We start from the raw sequence: 12617 nt of genomic DNA on the forward strand, positions 1-12617 counted from the left end.
GTGGATCTCAGCTGTCTATTGTATAACCTGTTGTTTCTCTGGGGTGTAATTGGCTCTATTTGCTCCGTGCTTCAGCCTTGCTCACAACAACAACAACACCAACGGTGTTTGTGTGCTCCAATGAGGCTCCGCCCTCTTTGTTCTGTAGCTCTCTCTTCCTGTTTCTGTTGCAGCCTGTATGGCTCTGTGTGGTCGTTACTGTGTAGGTCGTGTGTTGGTCTCTCCACAGTGGAGCGTTATAGTCTCCCAGCAACTCTCTTCTACCTCCACTGTCTTTCAGGGTTTCTGGCAGCTCCAGTACTCTTCCTCCAACCATTAACATCTACTTTACCGTTGCAGCTCTCTTTCCTATGGAGACACAGCAGAACGTCTTCTCCCCTCTCTGTTTAGTAATAACATTAAAGATGTTGACTCCTGCCTCTCCTAGCCTGCCTCACACCCTTCTTCTACTTGGCTGTCCATTAGTGCAATTTGTGGGTGGTGTGATCTTTCTTTGTCGTGCTGTTATGGTTTTGTTTGTGTTGTTGTGCTCTGTGCTTGTTGTTGTTGTTGTCGTCGTTGTTTTGTGCCCCCCCCCCCCCCCCCAACACCCATCCACCCCCCTCCCCCCACACACCTATGCGGCGGCCACGGTGACGGAGGGCCCTCTTCGGTGATGTCACTTCCTGTCCATGGTGTTATCCCTCTCATCTCCTCTCCTCTGTCTGTGTGTGTGTTTGTCATATGACCCCAGAAGACACGGACTCACCAGGAGGGAACAGCTCAGGTCTGTCCCTTCTCCTTTCTATATGCCTCCCCTTTTTACCTCCTCATCTTCCTCTTCCTCATCCTCCTGTTCTTCATTATCCTCCTCCTCCTGCTGCTGCCTTCTTTTTTTTCTTTCTTGCTGATTATACTAGTTGATTTTTGTTTGTTCGTTGTTGTTGTTTTACATCTATGCATGCATGGTCATACATGTAAACTGTGTTCATTGTAGTGTGTATGTTGTTAGGCTATGTTACATCCTGGTGACATTTGACTGAGGTATCATATTGTACAGATACAAACTGGGAAGTGTTGCGATCCCACCAAGATGGCAGACACTGCCTCTCATTCCTTACCATTGTCTTTGCAAGGCCTGATGTTGTTCAGCCGCATTATTAAGTCATTTCTCATAAACTGTCATGAAGAGCTGATTGATGTTTAGAAAAAATATTATACTGTATCATCTATGTTCAGTTATATCTACTGTTTCTTCTTAAGTTGATTTGCCTTTTGTTCTTGTTTTCTTTATCTTATGCATGTGTTTCCTTTCCCCACCACCTTCATACAAATGAAACGTAGAGAGGAAAGTATGTCCAGAGATGGGTGATACAGTAGGACAGAGATGGGTGATACAGTAGGACACAGATGGATGATACAGTAGGACACAGATGGATGATACAGTAGGACAGAGATGGGTGATACAGTAGGACAGAGATGGGTGATACAGTAGGACACAGATGGATGATACAGTAGGACAGAGATGGGTGATACAGTAGGACACAGATGGATGATACAGTAGGACAGAGATGGGTGATACAGTAGGACACAGATTGATGATACTTTAGGACAGAGATGGATGATACAGTAGGACATAGATGGATGATACAGTAGGACAGAGATGGGTGATAATGTAGGACAGAGATGGATGATACATTAGGACAGAGATGGGTGATAATGTAGGACAGAGATGGATGATACATTAGGACAGAGATGGGTGATAATGTAGGACAGAGATGGATGATACAATAGGACTGAGATGGATGATACAGTAGGACAGTAGGACAGAGATGGATGATACAATAGGACAGCTAGAGCTACTGTTATGGGTTGGCCTTCACTAAGTAAGGCCATCTGAAATGGCACCCTCTGTTTTCCTAGTGTACTCTGTCTTACCACGAGTGTGGATCCCCTTGACATGGACAACAGGGTGCCTCTAGTCTGAATACTCCAAGCTGATTGTTTTGCTGACTAACTAACCTCATTCCCTGGCAACTGGCTGACTCACTTCACTTCTCCAACTGACGGACTGGCAGACTCAACTCACTGCTCCAGCTGAATGACTGGCAGACTCAACTCACTGCTCCATCTGACTGACTGACAGACTCAACTCACTGCTCCAGCTGACTGACTGACAGACTCAACTCACTGCTCCAGCAGACTGACTGGCAGACTCAACTCACTGCTCCAGCTGACTGACTGGCAGACTCATCTCACTTCTCCAGCTGACTGACATACCCAACTCACTGCCCCCACTGACTGACTGTCTGACTGACTTACCTCACTGTTCCAGCTGACTGACTGAGAGACTCAACTCACTGCCCCCACTGACTGACTGTCTGACTGACTTACCTCACTGTTCCAGCTGACTGACTGAGAGACTCAACTCACTGCTCCAGCTGACTGACTGGCAGACTCAACTCACTGCTCCAGCAGACTGACTGGCAGACTCAACTCACTGCTCCAGCTGACTGACTGGCAGACTCAACTCACTGCTCCAGCTGAATGACTGGCAGACTCAACTCACTGCTCCAGCTGAATGACTGGCAGACTCAACTCACTGCTCCAGCAGACTCACTGGCAGACTCAATTCACTGCTCTAGCTGACTGACTGGCAGACTCAATTCACTGCTCTAGCTGACTGACTGGCAGACTCAATTCACTGCTCCAGCTGACTGACTGGCAGACTCAACTCACTGATCCAGCTGACTGACTGACATACCCAACTCACTGCCCCCGCTGACTGACTGTCTGACTGACTTACCTCACTGCTCCAGCTGACTGACTGAGAGGCTCAACTCACTGCTCCAGCTGACTGACTGGCAGACTCAACTCACTGCTCCAGCTGACTGACTGCAGACTCATCTCACTGCTCCAGCTGACTGACTAAAGACTAATCTGATGGTCACTGTGGCCTGTGAACTATCATGTCTCTCCCCCATATCCTCTGGAACCTCTGGGAGGTTGATGACTTCTTTCAGTAAAAGAAACAATGGCAAACAGAAGGTTGTGTGGAAGGGTTTTAGATCATCCAGACCCTACAGAGCATGTCTGACATTCTGGCCCATTACAGCCAGCAATGAACCTTTCATTCAAATGAACTCCAAGTGAACCCTGTAATTTGGAGATGTTGTTTGGGTTGTCCTTATGTAGATGACAGGTTGAATGTCCTTAGCCTTTGGCATACTGCTACATGATATGGCCATTGTTGACCAACTGTTGATATCTGAAAAAACTGGAAACCATGCTTTCTGTGCTCCCATAGAACAACACTGTCATTCGAAATACATACCCCTGATATTACTCAGCCCTGTTAAAGAACCAGCAACACTAAACTGTGCAGTGAGGAGGATTCATAAGTCTATGGTCCCCCCCATAGCCCCCCCCCTCCATAGCCCCCCCCCCCCCCATAGCCCCCCCCAAACATTTCAGAAGTTTTCCTAGATAGTTTTATAAAATAAGAGTAATATTCACACATTTTCCTGATTTTTAAGAAATCCTGTTTGGAAGGTTCCAGATTTCCTGTTTATTCCCTTCTGATTGTGAGAATCTTCCAAATAGGATTTCCTTGATCCAGAATATGACCTTCGTTGACGGCGTTCTCTGCTCCCCAGGTGCCATGGATGTGGAGGAGAGGACCAGACAGATGAAGCTGAAGATGAACAAGTTTAAGCAGGGGGCCGGCTCTGACTCCAGACTAGAACAGGACTACCCTAAGGCAAGACAGAACAACAGACCTTTTCTCTTCACTAAAACGTTGTTAGCGTTCCACTTTCTAAACAAACTGACTGATTTAGGGTTACAGTAATTATATGATTTAAGAATTAGGATTTTACATGGGTCCCTATTAGTTGTTGCTAAAGCAGCAGTCAGTATTATTTGGGTTCACATATAATATAAAACATGACTTAATACAGAAAATGTATAGAAAAGTGCAGCACTAAGCATAGACAGGCATATAGTATATTCTAGGCCTTCAGACAGACATACAGCATCATATTGAGCTACAGATTGGTCAATATTATTGTCTTTACCTACTGACAAACCAATTGTATAGTCTTGGCCTACATGCAGACCTATTGTATAGTTTTGACCTATAGACAGGCCAATTGTATAGTCTTGACCTACAGACAGGTCTATATTATAGTCTTTGCCTACAGACAAACCAATTGTATAGTCATGGCCTACATACAGACCTATAGAATAATATATTTACCTACAGACAGGCTTATAGTATAGTCTTTACTTACAGACAGGCATATGGTGTAGTCGTTTCCTACAGTACAGACAGGTTTATGGTATAGTCTTGGCCTACATACAGACCTATAGAATAATATATTTACCTACAGACAGGCCTATAGTATAGTCTTTACCTACAGACAAACCAACTGTATAGTCTTGGCCTACATACAGACCTATAGAATAATATATTTACCTACAGACAGGTCTATATTATAGTCTTTACCTACAGACAAACCAACTGTATAGTCTTGGCCTACATACAGACCTATAGAATAATATATTTACCTACAGACAGGTCTATAGTATAGTCTTTACCTACAGACAAACCAACTGTATAGTCTTGGCCTACATACAGACCTATAGAATAATATATTTACCTACAGACAGGCCTATAGTATAGTCTTTACTTACAGACAGACATGTGGTGTAGTCGTTTCCTAATGACATGCATATTAAATACGTACCAGTTACATATTTTAAGCATATTCCAATACATAATACATCTTACTTACATATTACAGTACATACATAGTAGTTACATTTTTACATAAATGTTACATAAATGCCAGTGACAAATTACACAGGAGATATTTTGTACATACACACCAGTTACATGTTATGTTCATGTTATATTAATTGTAGTTAAATATAAAATAAATATTATGTACCTACAGTACCAGTTACATATTAAATGTTTACTAATGTAATATAACATACATACCAGTTATATGCTTCATACAGTTGTGCTCAAAGGTTTGCATACTCTTGGAGAATTGGTAATGTATGAACATCTGTAAAGAAAACATGAGTGAGCAGGCAAAACACGTCTTTCATTTCTTATGGAATTTACATTCAACTGTAGGTCATAACAGAATGGCACAATCATAAAACCAAACATGGCAACAAATAAAAAAATGTACTGACCCAAAATTCTGCATACCCTTAGTTCTTAATACTGTGTATTGCTCCCTATTAGCATCAATGACAGCGTGCAGTCTTTTGTAATAGTTGTCTATGAGGACATTAATTCTTGCAGGTGGTATAGCTGCCCATTTTTTCTGCTGTAACCACTGGAGGGTCAACTAAGCCTTTTGCTTAGGGTCATTGTCATGCTGGAAAGTCCAAGAGTGTCTTATGTGCAGCTTTCATGCAGAAGAATGCAAATTGTCTGCCATTCATCTTGCCATGAATTTTCACAAGATTCCCCTTGCCTTTAGAGCTCACACACTCCCAAAACATCAGTGAGCCACCACCATGCTTCACAGTGGGGATGGTATTCTGTTCACTATATGCCTTGTTGACCCCTCTCCAAACATAGGGCTTATGGTTGTGACCATAAACCTCTATCTTGTTCTCGTCACTCCACATTAGTGTGCCAGAAGCTGTGAGGCGTGTCAAGGTGTTGTCGGGCATATTGGTACTGGGCATTTTTCTGTCATTGGCACAGTCAAGACTTCTTTCTGGCAACTCGACCATGCAGCACATTTTTGTGCTCCTTGAAACAACCACACCGTCTTTTTCCAGAGCAGCCTGAATTTCTCCTGAGGTTATCTGTGGGTTTTTCTTTGTATCCCGAACAATGCTTCTGGCAGTTTTGTCTGAGGTCTACCTGACCTTGGCTTGGTATCAAGAGATCCCTGAATTTTCCACTTCTTAATAAGTGATTGAACGGTACTGACTGGCATTTGCAAGGCTTTGGATATCTTTTTCATATCCTTTTCTATCTTTATGTTCTATTACCTTGCTACATCTTTTAACAGTTATTTTCAGCTCCTCATGGCTCAGTATCTAGCCTGCTCACTGCATCCATGTGAGAGCTAATAAACCCATTGACTATTTATACACAGACACTAATTGCAATTTGAATAGCCACAGGTGTGGGATATTAACCTTTAATTGCCATTTTCACCTGTGTGTGTCACCTTGTGTGTCTGTAACAAGGCCAAACATTCAAGGGTATGTAAACGTTTGATCAGGGCCATTTGGGTGATTTCTGTTATTATTCTTATTTAAAATGGAGCCAAACAACTTTGTGATAATACATGTCTTCATATGATCACTATCCTTAAATAAAAGATGATCAGTCATATTTTCAAAATCAAATGCCAAAATGTCACAGTTTCTGCCAGGGTATGCAAACTTATGAGCACAAGTGGACATATCAATCATATGGCACTTACCAGTTGCATATTTTAAAAAAGCTACATGATGAAAGGTTGTGCCTTATTTAATGCATATATATCTGTATGCAGTTAACACAATGTAATTGTAAAGTAACTATCACCATTAGATAGTTAGACATCTTCATAAGAAGCCCGTCAATAAAGCCTTGCAGTCCTACTTATTCAACTGGTCTCCTGCTGTTGCCGGTAGGTGCTGTGTTCCAACTGCCCTGTGCTCCTGGCAGACAGTCTTCCCATTTCACGTGTTCTGAGATTCAACATCCATTTACTCCACCTGAACTGATCACTGTGTCTGCCATATCCTCACACGCTTGGCAAAGTCGGTACTGTGAGCTGGCGAAATGTCTAAACTCATGACTAGAGAAAGAGAATGCCAACTAATAGCTGCAGTTTTTACAAGCTTATGTGTTTAGTTATTCATACAGCAATGTCAACACTTTTTATTCAACACTTTCATGAGCCATCAAATGCCCCACTTTACTTGCTTTGCAACCAACACCGCAGCTTAATGAGTAGCAAAATATATCGATTGGCTTGTGTTGTTAGTATCAATGGCGTGGGTCTGTTTTAATAAGAGATTTTTCACATTTTCTGGTTATGGCTGTAGAAACATTGGTGCATGAGGTAGACATTATTCAGCTTTGAAGACTGTGACCTTTTTATAACTGGTCCATCTTCAGTGATAGGGGGTTGAGGGACGGCGTTTAACATTTGCTAAAACATATTTGTTATATACAGGTGCATCTAAAAAAGAAATCATGTTGTAGAAAAGTTCATTTTGTCCGTAATTCAAAAAAAAAAACTGACACCTTCATATAGTCTCGATTCATTACACATAACATGAAACATTTCAAGTGTTTTTTGTTTCAGTCTTGATGATTACTGCAAAAATCCAGTATCTCAAAATATTAGAATAAAATGTGTGCAATACAGAAATCCGCTAATTAACTCCCTGAGCTTTCAATCTCTCAGTCTGGCTCAGTACACACAACCACAATCATGGGGAAGACTACTGACTTGACAGTTGTCCAAAAGACACTCATTGACACCCTCCACAAGGAGGGTAAGCCACAGAAGGTCATTGATGAAAGGGCTGGCTGTTCGCAGAGTGCTGTATTATACTGTAGCACATTAATGGAAAGTTGACTGGAAGGGAAAAGTGTGGTAGGAAAAGATGCACAAGCAACAGGGATGAGCGCAGCCTTGAGAGTATTGTCAAGCAAAGCCGATTCAAGTGGACTGAGGCTGGAGTCAGTGCATCAAGAGCCACCACGCTCTTCAGATGAAATGAAATTTCATTTGGAAATCAAGGTCCCATATTCTGGAGGAAGAGTGGAGAGGCACAGAATCCAAGTTGCTTGAAGTCCAGTGTAAAGTTTCCACAGTCAGTGATGATTTGGGTTGCTGTGTCATCTGCTGGTGTTGGTCCATTGTGTTTTATCAAGTCCAGAGTCAATTCAGCTGTCTACCAGGAGATTACAGAGCACTTCTTGCTTCCATCTGCTGACAAGCTTTTTGGAGATGCTTATTTCCTTTTCCAGCAAGACTTGGCACCTGCCCACAGTGCCAAAATGACTGGTAACTTGTTTGCTGCCCATGGTATTACTGTGCTTGATTGGCCAGCCAACTCGCCTGAACTGAACCCCATAGATAATCTATGGGGTTTTGTCAAGAGGAAAATGAGATACACCAGACCCGACAACACAGACAAGCTGAAGGCTGCTATCAAAGGGACCCGGGCTTCCATAACACCTCAGCAGTGCCACAGGCTGATGGCCTCAATGCCACGCCACGACCAAGTATTGAGTGCGTAAATTAACATACTTAGGAAACCTTTGCAAGTGTTTTGATTTAATTAGCTGCTTAGAGCTCTTCTCAAGTCGACATTTCTTTATTGTAAATTTTGTATTCTATTATTTTGAGATACTGCATTTTTGAAAATGTACTTTTCTACAATATAAATTTTTTTTGAGATGCACCTGTATATAACATATATTTTATATATATATATATATATATATATATATATAAAACGCCGTCCCTCAACCCTCCATCCATCAAGATGGAACAACATTGAAAAAGGACACATTTTAATTTTTAGAGATGCACCTGTACATTCCAATTACAAATTACCAACATAAAATGTAGATACATCACTTCTAAGACCAATCCCAACTCTTCCCGGTCTAATAATAACATGGTCTTAGTAGTAATTGTAGTAGACCTTTTTTATACAAACTTACTTATAACAAACACATTAAATGTTCAGTTAATGTGGATTTGCTGGGATACCAGCAGGGTGTTGTCAGGAACATTCTGAAACCAACTGTCAACTACACTTTCTTCCAGACACCCACTCTAGAACAATTCTATGTTTGACAGGCCCCAGGTACAAGGATTCATACATGAGGTTTTATAGTGACCCTGTGAATTCCTGGAATGTAACAGTGATTGTGTCCAGAGTCAAAGAGACAGTCAAGTGAAGTGTAGTGTGTTTATAAACGGGGCCTCTGGGCCTCGCAAGGCCCTCAACCAAGCCTTATAAGACAAAGCATGTCTTTCCTGTCCTGTATTCTGTTCAGGTGTGTGGAATGAGAACAGCCCTAGAAGAGACTAAGCATGTGTTTAGCTGGCTATTTCTAGAAATAGCAGGTAGACCATCACATATTTGTCGTCTTTGTTGCTTGTGACAGTGCAATGAACTATGATATTGTTATGTTACACTTGCCACACTTGTGCAGTCTCTTTCCTTGTGGAGAACATTGGTTTCTACACTGTAATAGCAGGGTTACAAAACATATCTTATGTTTACACCAAATTTATTGAAAAAACAGATTTGGAATAGTTAACATTTTGTTTATTTGACTTAAAACACCTATTGAATTTATAGATAAACAGCTGTCCTAGGTTTCAAGAACAATTTACTCAGGCTCAGTATTATATAACCTAATACTTGGTTATTTCTCACTGTTCTCCTCCTTTTGGACATAATTAATCAAAGGTTCTTTCTCAAGCAGTTGTTTTTGAAAAAATGGTTCTCGAAAAATAGTTGTTGAGAGCATAGTTTCAGCTTTCGGCCACTTACATCTTTGATGTTAAGTTTAACATGATCTATTATATACATTGATTATATAACATTGCCTATTATATACATTGATGAGTATTTTATTATCCATCCGACAATACTACATCATTTCAGATTTATAGGTTAATAATTATAATCTACATTGTGCATATTTTGTCTCATATCAATAGACAAAACTCACCCAAGTGAAATCAACCCATGTAGTATTTTAAAGTGCATTTCCTGTTTTGAGTGCTGACTGTTGAGGTGTGTTTCTCCTCTGCAGCGAAGAGAGGGTCAGCGAGGTTCTGACAACCTGTCAGCCAAGTCATCGGACAGTGATGTAAGCGACGTGTCCGCTGTGTCGAGAACCAGCAGTGCCTCTCGGTTCAGCAGCACGAGCTACATGTCTGTCCAGTCAGAACGACCCAGAGGAAACAAGAAGATAAGGTAGGAAACAGCACAAAGGGACCCATGCTGTTGGTCCTTTGCCATCTCAGGGATGGGCAAACCCCAAAGACCCTGAACTTTCAATGAAACTGAAGTTGGCCAAGTCCAGACATTTTCCACAATGAAAATAGTTTTTACTTGGTTCCTTAACTTTAGTTGGAAATGCACAGCTAGCATTGTGCTTTTTCCCACTGGCCAGTGAGTTCAGGTTTGGCTCTGCATAGGTTGAACTGGAGCTAAATGTTTGAACTCCACTGCTTCAGGTTGGTGTTTGTCCATATCTGTCCATAATGGTGTTGAACAAGATAGTTTACAAGATGGGTTGTCTAGTTTTGATACACAACAGGAACACACATGCATGGCTCTGGATATTTATGTTATCAGCTTTTAATTGCTTTTGTCCGTTTTATTTTACTGTTGTTGTATGTTAGCTTTTTTCTCATTGTTCACTTTATTTCAGCAATTTTATTTCACATACCTTTCTTTCCTTTCCTTTCTACTTTGCATGTGTTGCGTTTTTGCTTCTGTCACATCCTCAGCTACTCCAAATCAAGGAACCAATCAAGGGAAGGGGATGAGCATTTAGGGGAGGTGCTGGAAGAAGAGGAAGTTTGGGCAGAGGATATGGTAGGGAGAGAGGGTGGCACACAAATAGTGCAGCATAGACTTAGGGAAGGAGAGGAGGAGGAGGAGGCAGAAGAGGAGGGAGGTCAGAGGAGGAGCACTGTGGTCACACAGAAGTCACAGGAGGAGATGGATGAAGAGGAAATGCTGCAGAGGAGGTTCTCAGAGACTGACCTCAGGTAACTAGTTTACTAGTTCAGTCTGACCTTCATCTTTCCTCAATCCAACCTCAGCTCAAACCTGACCTGACCTCAATCTAACCTTAATCCAACTTTAGTCAGGTCAAACCTGACCGGTCTACCCTCTATCTAACATAAATCTAACCTTAATCCATCCTTAATCAGGTCAAACCTTACCAGTCTCCCCATTATCTAACATATATGTAACCTCAATCCAACCTCAGTCAGTTCAAACCTTGCATTTCTTCCCCCAGTCAAACATGAATCTAACCTCAGTCAGATCAAACCTTACCAGTCTACCCCAATCTAACATAAATCTATTTTCAGTCTGTCCTCAGTCCGATCAAACATTACCATACCATAAATCTGACATAAATCTAAAATGAATCCATCCTTATGTAAAATCTAACCATTGTATCTTCTGTGATCACCTAGTGACTCCCTTCTGCTAATTAATACCACATTGAGAACCACACTTATTAGAACACATTTAATCTGCAAGGATGACATTTTTGGAAAAAAAATTCTGGTCTTGCTATTATTCATCTTTGTCATTAGTAGACTAATAAATAGAAAATCTGTGTGGTCTTTAATACATTGATAATGGGTAAGTTATATGAATGTAGTTATTTATTCAGGGGACGCACACAGCTTTGGCTGGAGTTCAAAAATGTTTAGGGAATATGTTGTCGTTTGGAGTATGTTGTCGTCATGTATTCATTATGTCTATGTTGGCCAGGTGTAAGTGTGCTGTTTATTCATTTGGATTGACAGGTCATGTTAACATCATTTTGTAAATTATACTAATATATTCTATTACGTGACTGTTACATTTCATTACATCAGTGAATATAGTATAGTCTTTATGACAGATACCATAAAGAACTTAAAAGAACTTAATTTGGAACCCCATGAGTTCCTTTCAGCAGCAGGCTAACAGATTATCTTAGCCGTCTAATAAGAGATCATCAGTGTTACATTGAATTCACAGCAGGAACTAAGTGCTTCACACAAAGAGACTGCTGACTATTTATCCCTGGCTTTGAAAAAACACATTAAGCTTGGATCTTATTAAGTAAATTGTTACTGTGGCAATATGGACACAAACTGCTCACTTCAAGTTATTGCACCGTATTCAGTCAGTTGCTAAATCACTCACTTGTTTGTCTGTACTTGTCAGTGTTTGGTGAGAGTCCTGTCTGGCTGTGTCTGGACCAGACATATGTGCTTATGAATCTTGTTGTCCCTGACCCCATAACCCAGCCTGTCATTGTCCATTGTCCCTGCTTTTACTCTGCTACTCTGGCTGTCGCTGCTTTCATCTGCTCTCTTTGTGATCACTTCAGATGTCTGTGCAGTACTTCACACGACCATGAAAGCAGTCATTTTCCTGGGTATAGCTGAACGCCTGTGTACCATGTCTCTCCTTCAAAGTAATATCAGGGTGCATGGAGGAGTTGATGATGTCTATCTGTGTGAATGAAGCAGACAGATGGACAGATGGAAGTAGCAGGGTTCTGATGATGTGGTTGACCTCATGCTGCTATGTCCTTTTCTGTCACCCCATTATTGTGGCAACCAAGGTAATCCAGCCCCAATCGAAAATGGATTTGATTTAGCAGCCAGGGTGAGGCAGAAATGTTGTTTTATGACACAACGCGAGAGTTTATTTCAGTCACTCAGGTGGACAGACAGGAGCTTCTCCACCTGTCTGTCATAATATAATACAGTGGGGAGAACAAGTATTTGATACACTGCCGATTGTGCTGGTTTTCCTGCTTACAAAGCATGTAGAGGTCTGTAATTTTTATCATAGGTACACTTCAACTGTGATAGACGGAATCTAAAACAAAA

General features: G+C 41.3%; 1 protein-coding gene across 4 annotated transcripts in view; it reads left to right on the forward strand.

The window, feature by feature from the left end:
* Positions 1-12617, forward strand: part of rims2a (regulating synaptic membrane exocytosis 2a) — a 193429-nt gene that overhangs the window by 147664 nt on the left and 33148 nt on the right. The window contains exons 26-29 of one of the 4 annotated variants that reach the window (XM_034288994.1): positions 734-766; positions 3636-3739; positions 9797-9960; positions 10500-10763. The exons of 1 other annotated variant lie outside the window; for it this stretch is intronic. In XM_034288994.1, coding sequence (XP_034144885.1) covers positions 734-766; positions 3636-3739; positions 9797-9960; positions 10500-10763 — 565 coding nt within the window. The remainder of the gene's footprint in view (positions 1-733; positions 767-3635; positions 3740-9796; positions 9961-10499; positions 10764-12617) is intronic. 2 more of the 4 variants (XM_034288998.1, XM_034288995.1) reach the window with 2 other exon arrangements.

Source organism: Esox lucius, chromosome 20 (genome assembly GCF_011004845.1).
Source record: "Esox lucius isolate fEsoLuc1 chromosome 20, fEsoLuc1.pri, whole genome shotgun sequence".
Taxonomy (NCBI): domain Eukaryota; kingdom Metazoa; phylum Chordata; class Actinopteri; order Esociformes; family Esocidae; genus Esox; species Esox lucius.